The sequence below is a fragment of the Thermobia domestica genome, chromosome 6 (assembly GCF_964235325.1).
Source record: "Thermobia domestica chromosome 6, izTheDome1.hap1.1, whole genome shotgun sequence".
In the NCBI taxonomy this organism is placed as follows: domain Eukaryota; kingdom Metazoa; phylum Arthropoda; class Insecta; order Zygentoma; family Lepismatidae; genus Thermobia; species Thermobia domestica.
The window spans coordinates 103,944,917-103,962,934 of record NC_137459.1 but is presented as its reverse complement, the minus strand read 5'-3'; the positions used below and the strand labels follow the sequence as shown (position 1 = coordinate 103,962,934).

Sequence of the window (18,018 nt, the reverse complement as noted above, 5' to 3'; positions counted from 1 at the left end):
TTTTGGTACCGGTAGTGCCGACTATTCTCAGTATCCCAGGTGACAGCGTTTTTTTTTTTTTTTTTTCTTCTTCTTCTTCTTTAATGAAGTTAGGATTCTCAATAGATCCGGACAACTAGGGGTTCAAATTTAACGCGTGCAGTACTTTTATGAGATGATGCTGCATCAAGTGGTGGTTTGAATGATACAAAATTATTTGTCCATAATTTACGTAAAATTCAATTTATACATTATATCACCTGATGATTTAGTAATGCACACAATTTCATCACATTGAAAGTACATACAAATCTTGTAATCACGGCAATCTTTCTCAATAGTAGTGGGTATATTTCTTTCTAGACATTTGAAGAGAAATAGGAACTTTAAAGGATTTGAAAACAAAATGCTGATCAATAGAATGTCAGTAAGCATGATTTACACTTCAATAGTGAAGAAATGTTGGAAATTTGTACATACAGTGCTACATGCATTGTTTATTGGACCACTGAGGACGTCTCTCTTTTGAATTCTTAAAATCAACTTTGTGACCTGGACATTTGTATTTAATTACGACTAACCTCAAAATCACTAACGGCTTTAATTTTTCTACTTGGCAAATTTTAGCATATTTGACACTGAGGGGACATGATTATTTTGGAAATTGAAGGTAATGAGAAAGAAAGAAGAAAATAAATGTGCTTGAAGCGAAAAGGAAATTTTCGAAAATTTATAAATAAATTGCAAGCACCCAAAATCTAACCTTTCTCTCACTTTGGAGAAAATCTTTGCTAAGAATTGGAAACTATATGAATTACAAAGAATTATGGAACTCAAGGTAGTCATTAATGCGTGTACAGTCGAGAGTTCTAAAGCTAATAGAATAATATGACTGTACTCACTTTTTATCTACAGTAAATGTTTCCCGGTTGGTTTAAAAAAGAATTTCAACAAAGCAGTTATAATTTAGCGAAAATATATAATTGTTTTCCCTATTTTACCTACATTATAACCAATTACCTTCAAATTCTTTGAAATGTAATGGCGTAACTGTTCGAAGTGCGATGTTTACTGTAACAAAATACAAGAAAAAACAAAATATGTGAGTAGTCATACACTATTTTATAAAGAACACTTTCAGCACAAAGTGTCAGAAATAACTTGTATGCGTTCCTATATACTGAAATTACTCAAATAGTCACATATTAGGTGATTTATCAATCTACACTACTTCGCACAAATTTTCTTACGTTCCAGTTTCAAATATCTTAATATATTGGCTAGTGAAACCATATTTAGCGGGATTTAATTTTCTTTACTGAGAAAAATCTATGTACACTACCCTACCAAAATACACACTTACTGATTGGCTATGTTTATGTGAATAATCTATGCTTCTTGATTGTTATAAAAATAATCTACATTATAATAATAAAAAAAGCTTATTCTACTAAAATAAAAATTGCTAGCTGTCAGGGAAGATAAAACAGTGGTTCAATGTTTAAAAATATTTCTGGTTCAACAGTACCATATTTCTCTCGTTTAGAACAGGTTCTACTAGCTACATACAAAGTTAGCACCATCATTTGTACTTGAGATTTATAGTGCATACACACTCAGGTGAAATTCACCGTTTTATCTTCTTTGGTTGCCTTCCTGGAACTTCTTCCAATTCCTCTTCTTCTTTTTGGTGGTTGGTTTCGCTACAACAAGAGATAATAAGATAATCAGATGTACTCGATACAATTAGTCGAATATCAAATAATATGCACGACGTATATGTACACACACACACACCTACATATATACAAGGTCTTTCAAGATAACACCGACAACGTTTAGGATGTGATTGCTGACACCAAGATTAGAGAAAAAGTATAGACCAACCTGGCTGCAGAAATGCTTCCTTTCGGCGCAATGAAAAGATGAAAATTTGTCGGAAAAGTGCAAAAACAACCATAACTCGAGAACAAAATGTCGACTGAGAATCGAAGTCGCGTAAAAGGGAATGTCCATTATTTTTAGTCGTAGATTCTATTAATGCACAATTGGACGTGCGCAACGGTGACCTCTAAATAAACTGGAGAATTCTTGCGGTATTTTATCAAAAGCTGAATGAGAAAAGTTAACAATAATCTATAATATATCAATGAACAAAAGCATAGTGCAACGTCCAAGTTAAAGTTAGAAGTACACTGTTAGAATTCAAAAGAAGCAGAGATACACATGTTTGATTGATCTTCTTTGTCTTGGTACAGAATAAACTCTCGGAGGAAGAACTGAAATGAAAGAAAGTCTTTAATATCCCAAGATTATATCTTTTAGGCTAATGGAGACAGATGGTAAATGAAAACTAATTAGCTCACGGACAAGAAGTAGTCTACCAGAAACTTTCATAGTCTGGCCCCTCGCACCAGCAGTGAGAACCCTATCATTGAGCCACTGTGCCCTCAATTTGAAGGAAAGAACTATGATGCTGATAAATTTATTGTTACAATTACGTCAACGGAAAGTGTTTCAATTACTCACATGTCATCAGAAAATACCACTATTGTACTTTAAAAAAACAGAAGTGAACTGATATTTCTTTTCTCATAAACTTCTGGTTTGTTTGGAGGAAATGAGAGGGACGCTTTCAGACACTAGGTGGGAGTGTATCACTCCCCTACTAAGTTCGAGTTAATCAGCAAGAGAATCAATCTCTACCACTCGGATGTCCCTGAAGTGTCTAGAAAAAAATCCTAAATTTATTAATAGAACCGAATCAACAGAAGCTCTGAACAGGATAAGGAACTAAATTGAAACGGCGCTAGTTATTGTGAATAGACGCAAATAGTAATCCTGTTGTACTTAAATGTAATGTCTCATTCATAAACCCATATCTCATACGAAAAACTTCTGCCAACAACTGTCATACTAGTCTTAGTTTACCACTTTAAATACGTAAATCCTTACACCAGTCTCCAGACTATACGAACTAGAGGTTTACTAATCAGAATGGAAATCGGAGTAAGCGGAAGGGTGCACCTTTCTTATAAAACAAGTTTACTTTTAAGTGCAATTACATATATTGTCTTAAAGTCTAATTCAAAATATTGTGACACATTAGGATCTAGAAAATGTAAAATAAGTTTATGTTTGTAAAACACTATTATACACAATTTTAACATTTTTTTTCTTACTAGTCTAACTCAAGTAAGCGAAAAACAAAATTTCTCATAATAATAATAATAATAATAATAATAATAATAATAATAATAATAATAATAATAAAATACACTGTGGAGAGTAAAGAGGATCACACGAACTATTTCTCATGGATAAGGGCTGAGTAGACAGCATTAGTCACTGTTACTCGTTAAAATGTTAACGGATTGATTCCATTAACCAACTCGACCGAGATAATTGCTCTAGCTATTTACTGCAAAAACGAAATTCAAAAATTAGTTTTCATGTATGGTTATGTGCTACATATAACCACCATTAAAGTCGCCGTTATCGGTTAATTAGTTAACGGATTGATTCCTTTAACGAATTCGGTCGAGGTAATTGGTTTAGCTATCTGATGTAAAAAATAAATAAATAAAAAATCTCTTACATATACGAAATATGGGCTACTGATAGCAACCGTTATTCATTAATATGTTAATGGATTGATTCCTTTAACGAATTGGGTCGAGGTAATTGCTTTAGTTATCTGCTGCAAGAAACATAAATCAAAAATCAGCTTAAATGTATGACATATGGGCTATATACAGCAACCCTAAAGCCATCGTTATCCGTCAATACGTTAACGGGATCACTATATTAACGAACTTGGTCGAGATAATCACTCTAGCTATCTACTGCAAAAAACGGAATTCAAAAATTCGCCTAGATCTCGAATGTGATAATGACTATAAACAGCCACCGTTAAAATCGCAGTTATCCGTTAACGGATTTATTCCATTAACGGACTCCGTCAAGATAATCGCTCTATATATATGTTTCTATAACCATATTTAAAAATTCGCTTACATGTACGGGATGGGATATAGATAGCCACCAAAAAAAAGTCGCCCTCATTCATTATACGTTCACGGATTTATTCCATTAACGAACTCGGCTGAGATAATCGTTCTACTTATCTATTGCAAAAAAAAAATAATAATAAAAGAATGCATCTGTTCAAACGTTGTGTGGAGTAACGTACGTACGTACGTACTTACAATAGAATATTGTCTCACAGTGTGGTCCTAACAATAAACTTCGGTAAGGACAGTAAAGAAGATCACGCGATTTATTTCCGCGAATGAGGTATGATAGACAGCGTTAGTCATCGTTGCCATTACAAAGTTAACGGACTGACCCAATTACGGAACTGAACTAAGGCAACTGCTTTAGCTATCTATTGCAAAACACAGAATTCAAAAATTCACTTACATGTATGGAATATGGGCTACAGATGACCACCGTTAAAGTCATCATTACCCGTTAATCCTTTAACGTATTTACTGCACTAAAAACTCAGTCGATATCTATCTACTATAAAAAAAACCTAAAAAAATTGCTTACATGTTTGGGATATATATTATAGACAGCCACCGTTAAAGTCAATGTTATCCGTTAATACGTCAGCAGATTTATTGCATTAACGAACTCCGCCGAGATAATCGCTCTAATTACTTATTGCAAAAATTCAAAAATTTGCTTATATGTATGGAATATGGGCTACAGATAACATCCGTCAAAGTCGCTGTTATCCGTTAACGGATTTACTTTACTAACAAACTCGGTAAATATAATCGCCCTAGCCGTCTGTGGCAAAAACAGAATCAAAAAATCGCTTACAAGTATTGAACATGGGAAACGGTGGAAAATATCCACCGTTTAAATGAAATGAAATGAGATCTTTGAAGTTAACGTCCCACGATTAAGCCTGTTAGGCTAAAGTCGCGGTTATCTGTTATTATGTTAACGGGTTGATACCATTAACGAACTCGGCCACGATAAATGCTCTAGCTATCTGTTGCAAGAAACAATTCAAAAATGTGCTTCCACATATGGAAAGTGGGCTACACACAGCCGCCGCTATTCGTTAACGGATTTACTCCATTAACGCACTCGGCCGAGATAGTCGCTCTAGCTATTACCAAAAAATAAAATACAACAAAAAATAAATTCACCTGTGAAGTTATCGTGCAGAGTAACGGACGGACGGTTGTACTAACAACCAGTATTATTTGTATCACTCCGTGATCATGATGATGATGATTAGGGCTCGGAAGTTGAAGACCTAAAAATTGCCTAAAAGGACCTATAAAAAAGACCTAAAAATATCTAAAAACAAGGGACCTAAAAACTGGATAAAAGGACGTAAAAATAAGACCCAATTTAATTAGAATTACATATTTAATGAATATAATGTTCAAGAAGTACAAGCTTCTGGTAGGTTAACGGTCTGTCCTTCTTCCACAAACTGAAGTACAAACTAAAATAAGAAAACTACCCCCTCACCCCCCTTGCTGAAGGACATTGTTACACCTCCTTATATGACTTGTGATTGTTGCAGATCTGGTCTTATCAGTCCACTCGTTGAAGAATGTCTTATCATTGGAATTTTCTTTACTAAAGAAAAGATGTTTAAGAGGTGGTGGTGATTCGAGTTAATGGCCAGTAAATTTATTGTCGAAAGATAAAAAGATGACCTTAAGACCTATGAAAAGCTTTAAAAAGGACCAATAAACAAAAAACGCCGAAAAAAAGCAAAAATGGCCAAAAAAAATCCACCATTTTCTGGCCTACAATGACACCAAAGTGAACATATGTTAAGCCTCTTATTCGGGCACTCGTAAAAAAGAGGATTTTCCTCAACTTCCTGGCCCTAATGATGATTATAGGGATTAAGGAATGACATTGATGGCGTTAATTGAACTGCCTTTGCTCTTAGCCAGCAAAAAATATTCTTGCAAAATGCAAAAGAAAACACAATTTTTGGTCAAAACAACGGGACCTTTGTGCAGACATATTAAAACCTAAATATAAGATACTTAAGAAAGTAGTTTTAAGAATTATACACATAATACTAACAAATTAAACGGTCTTTCGATCGTTTGAGAATCATCAGGGCACAGAAATCACAAAAAAGGAAGCAGTACCTAAGATACAGATCTTTGTTAACCTAAAGCATATCTGAGTAATATAGCGCGCTTTACATAAACAAATATCTTGACATTATAAACCATACAGATTAGAGGGAATATGTATACAGGTACTTTACACATACATTATTGCTTCCTTGCATGCAAAATCTGTCGAACGCCCTGCGTGCCAGTAGCACGAAGTACCTTTCAGACATGGCACATGATGGTTTCACCATGCTCGGCAGCAATGTGTTTGCTAATGTTAGACCGTACACGTTTGAAGCTAGGAACAGTTTGTGTCTACTCGTGTCGTCTAGCATACTCTTGCATAGAGCCCAAAACTTTTCAATCGTTCTGCTTTCTGGCACATTGGGGGCATTGTCCTGTTTCTCCACGAAATCAATGTTTGACTGCGGAGATAATTGGTAACATGAGCACAATGCGCCGTTGCCACATGTGGCCAGAATAAAACGTCACTTGAATCATGATTCTTGGTAATAAAGTGAATCAGGTAATCCATCACACATTCCCGTAAATCGATTTGAGCATTGATGCTACCTTCCGAAATGAAGAGTACGGAGAAATTACTATCTGCATCCGTGGCTTGCTACACGAGATATCACTTTGGGAACTCTGCCTTTTCCTTGAATTTGTAATAAAATGACACAAGGGCAGGGTCTGCGGAGTGATAACATGTCTGTCCTGGGATATCTGAAGGGTCCCTTGGAACGTAGGTCTCATTAATGACAAGCACTTTTTGGTAATACTTCCTGTAAATTGCACGGCACCCTCTTTTTGCACGTTACTCTTGGTCTGGTGTTTGTTTTGGGACAATTTCCTGTGTTCTTGCCCTAACATCCAATTTGTGAAGTTTTGTGTCACTAAGAGTAGATTTGGCTAATGCAAGATGTTCCGTGACTGTGCGTACAGAAATGGTCGGATCTGTCATAAATTTTCGGCGCACCTTATTCACAACTGCGGGGATAGATTTGACAGCAGGTCGTACTGCAATCAGTTTATTATCACTTGTAGTAGTTTGCCTTCGTTCGCGAAGTGTGCGACAGTGTTTCTTTGATTACGCCCACTGTTATTCGTGTAATATTGCACTATCTTCTTCGCGATGTCTTCATTTGACGCTCTTTTCGGTCTTCGTTTGCATAGCACTGACTGTCACGTCTTCCGTCACTCTCGCTCCCTCACTCCACATTGATCAATCTTTATTGCAACCGATAGATGTCATCACAAACGCTCTGATTCAAAGCACACTTCATGTCTACCAACAGCTCTATTCGCTGATGTGGTGGTTAGTGCATGCGCTTCTGGTCCACGAGGTTCCGCTTCATGCTCAAAGAATAAAAATTTGAACGCATTATTGTGGTTCGAATTCCACCTTGAACTGTAGATTCAGGTTTTCATGTAACTTCCGTGCTGAAAAGGGACGCTGAACTTTAACACGCAAACTAATCCACCATCGTTGCACGCTGTATGGGCTGTAAACAAAGAAAAGAAACTACGACACCTTATTCTGTATCTAATCGAGATTTCTGCGTTTTAATACTTTGTGAGTTTCTTTTGATTTGTGTAGTGCTATACTCTTATTTACCTCGTGGCCTGTTTTCCGTAAATATTTTGTTAGTTCCCCCATTTCGGACATATCATCACCCAAAGTTGACTCCATTAGTCTCGCCTTGTTTTACACACTTTTCTAGCCATTTCAATCATTGGTAAAATGTTTTGCTATAGAATGAAATATTATTTACAGTTGCGTTAATCCTAATTTTGGAAGCTACCGAACTTTCAAGAGTCGCTGTCAATGTTTACTTATATATTTACTACAGTTGCAATGTGTCGAAGAATATATAAGAACATTCTAATAAGGCTAGTAGTAATGGCAACAGCAAGCTGACAAAGTTCAAATACTGCATTATAGCTAAAGAAGAAAACACTCTTACATTTCACTCTCTTATGGTCTGGTGGACCAAATGTTGCAGGAACTCGGTGGTAATGCAAGTTATATGCTGTAAGAACTTCAGTGTCGATTGGAATCCACAGAGAGCCCTTGCGAGGAGCATCTTCCTTTGTGTTGACTTTGTAACTGGTGTGCAAATCGTAAACGTTTCTGGAAATAAACAATTATTATTTAATGACAAAGCAGTACAATCAAATATAAAATAGAGAAGGCTATGGAAGAATTGATCAGATAATCGTTACTTAACCAACATACCGTAGAATTTTCTAGATCTGCAGTAAGTGGTAACCTCTTTTCCGTCCGCACTTATTTTCGCTCAGTATTCTATTTATTAATTCTTCAATACATAAATATATAAAGCATAAAAAAAGGAAATACCCGAAAAATAGTAAAAAACATTATTGCAGAACACTGGTAGAGTAAAATATAAGAAATTTCCGTTAAACACTTCATCAGATTGGAGAAGAAGAAGGGGGGGGGGGGAGATGATCATAACAACTATGGGTTTTATTATGTTAGGAGCTACTGCATCACATTCAAAATTATAGTTCAAAATGCATATACCAATAGATAGCGCGGTAATTGTTGCGATGTATCTAAACAACTTCGAAACCTATTTGTTGCCATGGGCATGGGCGCCCGAAGGGGAGTGGCTCACGACAATGTATTAAATTTCTTCAGCTTTTCATAATAGAAAATTTTCTTCGGGCGCCCATGTCCATGGGGTATTAGTTTTGTGATTATACTTTAGCTATAAAACTGAATAACAATAACAATAGTGGTGATGGTTATTATTATTATTCAGGAATTCAGACATATGAGAATTTAGGTGGTATTACAACACTATAATAAAATGAAAATAAACTTTCTGAAGCGTTAATTTTAAAGGAATCAACAACTTTTGCTTGCCGATTCAAGAAAAAAAAGAAACAATGAAAGCAGAGTCAAAAACTAGTGAACATCACTCTGTAGTAAGTTAACGATGCTTACACCAATCGATTATTTAGACGTTGTCGCATCTAACAGCGCGATATCTATCGACATATGCATTTAACGCTAATTTCAAATCCTCTAGTGCACCAAGTTAAATGATAAGCATTCATTTTTTGGATTTTAAAGTCCACTGATTAAAACAGCAAAACTTTTGTTTTTCGTACTTAATAAATGGCATTTACAAAGTCAAAGTAAAAATATCATGTTAGTCATGTTACACTGAATATATCAGCAAAACTACACACTTTTCATTTGACTTCGAAAACTACAAAAATTGTGACCTCATTATTAAATATTATATATATATACATCGATTATTGATCATTGCTAATTCAGGAATTTGTATTTAGTATCATGTACAGACACAAACTCTAGTATCAATTCATCTCAAACAATAACAATCCTCGTTGCAATAACTCACCAAATGAAAGAATCCTCTGGTGAAACTTTTATTTCTACGGCAACGACCTTCCAGATTTCACGAGCAAGAATTAAGGAGAGCTAGTATTGAATTAACTAAAACATGAGAAGATGTATCAAAGCAATCTCACTCAACTAATGAAACGTTTCATATTCTTGGGAGTCCATTTTACGAAAGGTTTTAGTTAACTGGGGTAGCAGCAATCCATCTTAATACGGATAATAGTTGTAGTTTTATCCTGTATTATAATTAAATACCATACTAATAATAAACTCAAATTTCGTCGTGCCTGTGTACTAAAGGGGCGGGAAACGTGGGTTCGAATCTAGATAGGAACTCATGTAGTTCGGTATGTTAAAATGTAGATCCACGTCTCATACAGTCTCGGTGCTGAAAAAAAAATTAAACTTCAAAACAACATATTAATAATCCGAAGAAATAAACGAAGATGGTGCTGGTAAGGGAAAAGCCATAAACCAGACAAAACGGAAATTTTGAACTGTGAAGTAGCTGTGTATTAGATACGAAGTGACCATGTGATCATTGTGTAAACTCTTAACTTAATTCGCTAAATTCAATTATTTTATTAAATTACATTTATCAACGACAGAACTATAAACTCTAAAATATAACGGAACAAAACTTTTATTAATGTTGTACATTGTCAGTCAGTTTGAATAAGCATGTATTTGTCAATTGTTACTTTTGAAATTGTTAATAAACACGACTAGTTTCCTTCTGGATTTTCCGCATTCTCTTCCTCATAGCTTGATATTTCACCGTTCTCGGAATGCCAGACTCAGGACTGAACAGCTAAACAAAACCACGGAGGACACATTAACAGGGATATTCAACACACGGTTAGGATAGGTGCAGGATCGACGAGAGAAGCGGATCGCACCATTGGAGAACAACCAGCTCCATAACTCAAGAATACCATTTTGTTGGTTTATCACCGCAGATACATCGAGCTTAAGTTGAAACTAATGGAACAAAGGTGTAGGAGAACATCATCGTAAAGACGCATCATCAAGAGAGAACTCGACGCCCCTTGCAGATCAACAGGATAGAGATCCAGATGTTAACTGACTCCAGTTTATCTAGGCTCCTCCAGAGAATGACATTCATCGTTCCAGATGACCAGGACGCCAGCCTCATTGGAATATCAGGCTAGTGCTCATTGATCTTGATGAAAACCTTTCTCTTTCTCTTACCTTGCCCATAACTAGTCATTTTCAAAATAGAAACATTTGAATTTTATTTAAATTCAAACAATTTTAGTTAAGTACCGTTTTGTGCATCAGTTTCTTCCCCATTTTGTTGCGTTCATTTAATAAGTATTCTGAGCTACAACTGATGGCACAGCACCGGCACAGAACTTGGAAGTAAGATCACTAATGGTAACATCCCTCATAAATCAGGGAATGAATCTCGTATCATACAGATCAGTCAAAGCAAGTGACCTCGAAGCAGAAATAAAATTTTTTTAGTATATTGAACAGTCACTCGATTTCATAAGTCCAGAGCATCAACAAAACTTCTTGTGTCACAGCTCACGAAGGATTACTGCCAGCAAACAGAATAGTGTTAGCTGAAACGTGGTCAGCACATCAACTCCCAAACACTATTATTTTTGGTTTTCTTCACAATCATATATCAATAATTAAGTAAATTGCATCCTACGACAATCAGTTAGTGAAAAGATAAAACGCACCCTAAGAAAATCAAGTAGTTAAAAGGAACTAACAGTTAATTTAATATCGTTACTACAAAAGCAAACAGGATGCAATAAAAGCTGCTGCATATACAGTTATCAAAAAATTATATATATATATATATATATATATATATATATATATATATATATATATATATATATATATATATATATATACACAAACTGCACATGAGATGTGTTATCCATTTTTCTCCGTGATTGCAATCTCTAGATGCCTCTTTTAATAAACAAACTACTAATAATAAAAACCAAATCAGTTTGACGTTCAACTTTCAAATTTACGTTAATGAAGACAAATAGAAAGCCAATAAATGAGGAGGAACCCTGAACTTTTTTGAGAAGTCTACTGCACACAGTCCAATTCTAAGCCCACCTGATCTGATCCTGTGCTTTAAAAGTTAATATTTAGACCTATTTACTAAAACAAAATGCTGCAAAGCAAACGATAAAACTCATTTCACACAAATACTGAAAGAAAAACACGAAACTGAAGGTGAAAAAAAACAATGGTTTCCAAATACTTACTTCTTAGCTACTGGGTTATGTTTATAAACTCGCACGAATGCTCCTACATTTGGATCATGAGTCAAAAGGTAATTTCCTGGTTCCAAACAAGTCAGTCCCGACATTACGGAATTTAATCGCCCAACAGCATCAGCAGGTCTGAAACCGACGTTTACTGCATCTCGACTAAATCTCTCATGATTCACATCTTCAATAAGAATCACTTCCCCCGTGAATGCATTCACACGAACTGAAATTATACAGAATTACAAATTAATATAATTAACTAACCAACTAACTAACTAAAAAAATAAATCTAATCTGTCAAGTTTCAACTGGGCCATAAAAGGGACTTTTACACTAAACTTATAATGTATTATTATTATTATTATTTGGTCCTTCCCCTGCTGCACGTTGCACATCAAATACATTCAGATGCTCACGGTATGTCGGCGTTTTTGTAAAGACAGGCTTGTCATAACATGTATCAATTCATAGTATTGGATTATCACTGACATACAATGACAGACAGGTTGGTTATATAAATGTGTAAGCGTAGTTTTCCATTAAGTTGAATCTTGTGTTGCCGTATCAAAGGACGTATTCAGAAAAAATCGGAAAATTATAATACGTTTAACAAAACAAAAACCCTTATTAGAGAAAATTTCGAAATTATTTAAAGACATTTTTATCTAGTGAAAACAGAATTTCGTGGAGGCCTGACCGCAATATACCCTCTCCCAACTACCAGAAAATTAACCCGCGCACAGTGCGTCGACCAATGGACAAAAATGAGAAAAGAAACAATTTTCTTCGGACTTACAAATAGCACTGAATGAAGCATAAATGATTCACAAGACAGAAATCCTTAGCCACAAACTGATGACAACCCGTCATCCTACAGAGGGCGCACGCAAAGTTACCACATTAGACCGACCCGAGTCGAGATGACACTCTTACAGATAACAATTAGCATGCACAACTACTATATTAGACCGACCTGAGTCATTATCTCCACAGCGATTGCATTGGTGTTTCAGACCAAAGCAAAAGGTGAGACTTTTTGTCACTAGTGGGCAGTTATAGCACAGGTACGTTCTTTCCTTTACGAAGAACGATTGGTAATCATTTTTTACTGGTATATTTGGAATATCTCAAAAAAGCCTAAACATGTCTTGAGATCTCTGCAGGAATATCTTCCGTTAATGATTTCCTTTGGAATCAGCAATAGTTTGTGTGCAAGTGTCCGCAATATTGATTGTAATTAGTGAAATTGCGAAGGAAGATGCCATGGAAAACAAGGACATTTTTGAAAGATGGAGAACAACCACCAGTACTAGTCGGAAGAAAGCGGAAATTATGCAGACTATTTGTAGTCGTTATAAACTTGAAGACGCCGCGGAAGATGTGTACAAAGTTTAGAGAAATTTAGTAATTTATTAATATGACCTTGAGCAAAAAAATGGAGGATGTCGCAACAGAGTTTGGTCAGTTTTCCTAGCTAAAAATAAAGAGTGGTTTCATCGTGCATGCACATTTCCGGACTATGTCTCAACAGTGATAACTGCTCGGTATCAGCAACGTGAAAACCGATGTAGCTTGCTCTATTCGAAGTAGAACCAGTAAACAGTTCGGAGAGTGTTCAGTGAAAACAAAGAAGAGGCGCTTAGATCTTGTAGCGAATAAATCGGCAGAGGAGCTTGCCTTTGTTGTCAAAGAAGCAACAGCGAAATTAAATACACCAAGAAATGACGAATAGTCCAAAGGATTGTCCGTTATGCGGAAGAAGCTTTAGAAGCTCTCCACAAAGTCTTCCGTCACACTAGGCTACATCTTATACGGGAAACGTCTCTCTTCAATAATATTTAGACTTCACGAAGCATATGCTTATTCTATCTGACCCTATTGTCTCTTCCAAGATACAGATTCACGCAAAGAAAAGGAGGACAGATACAGATCTAGAAAGTTATTTCAAAACTGATGCTGTCCAGCTTCATAAATTCTATAGCTATGGAATTTGATAATTTAGGCAGTGATGGTACTGACTGATCTAAAAAAAAATAGAACTGTTTCAGTCATTTCATGCACTGCTCTTCATTATATTTTGTGTTATGTAGTTTTGAGTCGTATGGGTTCGTGTTTACGAGTGCCGTAAACAGTAAGGGCCTTATGCAGAGTCGTTTTGACGTATGTTTAGCGTCATGCTAAAAGCCTGACTACTACAGGAAACATATGTTAGTCGAACTCTTTAGTATGGGACTAATCACACGTCAGAACTACTCTGCATAAGGCTTTAAATGCCTAACGTAGTTTTTTTTACGTCTACGACCGGGATATTATTTTCTATATAAGTACAGTTGTCAAGTTCGATAACTTCAAGAACAACTTTGCTTCAGTCTAAGTGAGCAAAGAACGCCCTGCGACACAATAAACATGTGATAAAAACTTCAGTATGATTTGTTTTATTTTTGTCCATTACTTCCATATGCTCGACACACTGTGCCGCGTAGCAACACTTATCACAATTAAGAATATGTTCCCAAAATTATTTCTAAAACACAATAAAGCATACCAATATAAATGAATGATGATAATTCGATATAAACCTGAAGAGGTTAACTCTCAATTAACCTCTAACACCCTTAATTGATCCCCCCACCCGACTTTTTCCAAAGTAAATCTGTGGTGACGTTCATAATGTTAATTCAACTAGTGTTCCAAAATACTTCTTATAGTACACTTACAATGATGGATAATACTTACATAGTGAAATTTTACACTACAAGTTTATTAACAACATAAATTAAGAAATATGCCTCTTGATACTTAACAGACACCAGATACACCGAAACAAAGCGTCTTGCGCTTCGCAGTTCATTAACCTCCTACCCAGCCATATATGCCAATAGAAAGAAGTAGTGATATTTACAACTACATGGATTTTGATACCGACAGCAAAGAATTTGAGATAGGAAGGCCTTGATGGAAGTTCATTCCAAATTAAAAGTTCTTTGGGTTTTATTTAGGAGTTTTGGAATCCCACAAGCTGTCGTCCTAACGGTTCGCTGAAAAAGTGTTTCTCTGAAATAATTTCATGTTACCTGTGTCACTTTACCGGCATAGGCAGGAGAAACCGTAACCACAGAATCAATTAGAAAAGAAATTATTACTATCGATTCCTCTGTTACCAGAAAACTGGAAACTCCATATTCACTAGTACTGAAAGACCATCCTTACTCAATTCCACAGTACCTTCTAGCTTTGATTTCTGTAGCAGTGGATTCTTATTTGTATTGAGATTTTCTAATTCTACCACTGAATAACATCAATATTTGCAATATTTTCAGACTTCATGTCTAACCATTAGGACACGGCTGCTTTTTCATGATTTCGTTGAATGATACTTAAGCGGACTTTGCTCCCCGTGTAATTGTATTACAGACAAGAGTAGTTATAATTAAGCAGAATTTCAAATGTTGGTACCTATCGGAAATAGTATAGTGAAATTTATTAGAATTTTCCTACTGGAATTACAGAAATTACCATAAAATTTATCTCTGCATCAAAAAATCTCAAAAAAATTCATAACTATTTGGATTATATACAGGGTGGCCCAAAAGTAGGTATACAGTACCGTACTGCATTTTATATCATTTCTTATTGTTATCCATCAAGTAGACTTCGTTTCTTTATTATTTGTTCTTAATGAGTTTTTACTTACATCTTAAGCTCGGAAAGGCCGAAGCAAATAAACACACAAACTAAAATTTTATACTTGATCAATGCAGGGGTGTACCCCTACTTTTGGGCCACCTATATTGTAAAGTATAGTTTTCAAGTTTTCATTTATTAAAAATCATAACTTAACAAAAAAACGTTTTAGCTTTATTTTTCAATCTTATTATTTTCAATTCTGTTTTTGTGTATTTGTACATTATAAACAAATGTCTGATATTGTAAACTATTTTTCTTTGTATAATGTGTTTGTTAACAACAACATACTCGTTTGACAGAATGTCAAAAAGATAATATTAAAAGATAAAAGATAATATGTCAAAAAGATATTTAATTTTAGTGTAACGTCAAAGCGAATAATGTCAACATTTTTGTTAGTTTATCAAGATTTCATCAAAGTATCTTGAAAGCACGTATAAGATTTTAAACCCGATTATGAAAGCCGTATTACTGCAATTCAGCACTTTCCAGTAGTATATAATCTTGTTTACTTGCTAGTTTATGCAGAGCGATTAAAAGTGACTACAAAATACATTCTAAAAGTCACTTTTTGTTTTTTATTCTTCTTTTCAATGTTCGAATCAAACTGTAGCTATTTTGCTACTCATAAGTTATCTTCATTAATATTCAGAAATTGTATTTAAAAATCACTTCATCGAATAAAAATACATTCATTGTAACCATAATTATACCAAAATTCTAAGTTTATTACTCTGAAAAAAGAAAGAAAAACAAACGTTATTTGCATTCTCAAAAAACCTACACGGAGTAAAGGTATGTGTCTTTCAACCAAAAACCTATCTGCAAAATTCTAAGGCCTAACACACACACGGTTCTATTTTGCCAATAAACAAAGAGGAATAAAAATCCGCAAATATTAAAACCTCTTGTTTGCACATTAAAAATGCATTAAAACACGCTGTTAATTCCAAATACCAACAAGTTAAAAAGTTCAATCTGGGTTGCCTACATGGATCTATTAAATTATCTAACCACAACCAAAACTATTTAATAAAAAGAAAACAATAATATATATATATATATATATATATATATATATACTAGCATAAATTACCTGCTTCGCTGGGTTAAATTAAGAAAAAAATATTAACATGTTCCGTTAGTCAGTCACTCTTTACTATTACTAAAACGCTCTCTGGTATTGGTCATTTTCGATGATTTTTATATATCCTCCTACCCTTCCCATGTCGTGGGGCACGGCATCGGAAGCGTCATTCTTCTTCTCAGCGAACCCGGAAACTGAATTCGACACTGATATTGGTAATTTTGATTATATATATATATATATATATATATATATATATATATATATATATATATATATATATATATATATACCCTCCCCTCCCACAAATTTTGATTTAAATGGCATCAGAGGTGTCACTGTTCATTGCAGCGAACTCAAAAACTATAGATTCGACACTAATATCGGTCATTTTCGAACATTTGTAAACGTCTTTCCCTTCCTTTAAGTTACGTCGTCGAAGTGATATGACAAAAATCATCTCAGGTTTAAACTTCATCTAGGTTGAAAATTTGATCAAGATCCGTCCGTTGGTTCAAGAGTTATTAAGTTTTATTTATTTTTATACACTTCTCCCCTCTCCTCCCCTCCCAAGCCCTAAGTTCTACCGTTAAAGTGATATGATAAAAACCACCTTAGGCCCAAACCTCATCTATGCTGATTTTTTTAAAGATCGGTAGGGTGTTTTAAACGTGATGAAGTCACAAAAACACACACACTTTTATTTTTTATTATTATTATTTTTTTTTTTTTACATATATATCTACCCCTCCCCTTAGTTGCACTGTAAAAGTGAAGTGAAGAAAACATCTCAGGATCGAAATTTATCTATGTTGAAAGTTTGATCGAGATCGGTTGGGTGGTTCAGGAGTTAAGTTTTATTCATTTTCATATATTTCCCCTCCTCCGCTCCCTTCCCCTAAGATCTACTGTCAAAATGAAATGATAAAAAACTTCCCAGGTTTGAACTTCATATATATTGAAAATTTAATTGAGATCAATCGGGTGGTTCAAAAGTTATTAATTCACGAACATAATCATTTTTATTGTTATATTTGTTGATTTTTGTATATCTCCCCCTCCACCCCCTCCCCTACGTTGCTCCGTCAAAGTGAAATGATAAAAGTCATGCCAGTCCCGAACCTCATCTACATTGAAAATTTGATCAAGATCGGTCGGCTTGGTTCAAGAGTTATTAAATTTTATTTATTTTTTCTATGTCCCCCTTCCCCCAACCCCTAAGTTCTAACGTCAAAGTAAATAGCTAAAACACTCCCAGAGCAGAACCGCATCTACGTTGAAAATTTGATCGAGATCGGTCGGGCGGTTCAAGAGATTAAGAGTCACAAGCATAGTCCCTTTCAATTTTATAGTATACAGCGTGGCTCATTTTAATCTTTCCACAGAAATATCTCGAAGATGGTCGAAGATAAATTAACTGAACAAAAACTCAAATAAGAAATGCCATGGGGCACATCGAATGGTATTTTCGCGGGGACCCCCAGGGCAGCC

The 18,018-nt window shown here is 35.0% G+C and overlaps 1 protein-coding gene across 3 annotated transcripts in view; it reads right to left on the bottom strand.

Annotated features, from left to right (window-relative positions):
• Positions 1-1,541: 1,541 nt before the first annotated feature.
• LOC145688135 (uncharacterized) overlaps positions 1,542-18,018 on the bottom strand; it is a 79,964-nt gene continuing 63,487 nt past the window's right edge. For all 3 annotated transcript variants that reach the window (XM_081761925.1, XM_081761927.1, XM_081761926.1), the window contains 3 exons: positions 11,748-11,976; positions 8,054-8,220; positions 1,542-1,682 (listed from right to left, as the gene is read on the bottom strand). In XM_081761925.1, the coding sequence (XP_081618051.1) occupies positions 1,615-1,682; positions 8,054-8,220; positions 11,748-11,976 (464 nt within the window). In that variant the 3' untranslated portion in view covers positions 1,542-1,614. The remainder of the gene's footprint in view (positions 1,683-8,053; positions 8,221-11,747; positions 11,977-18,018) is intronic.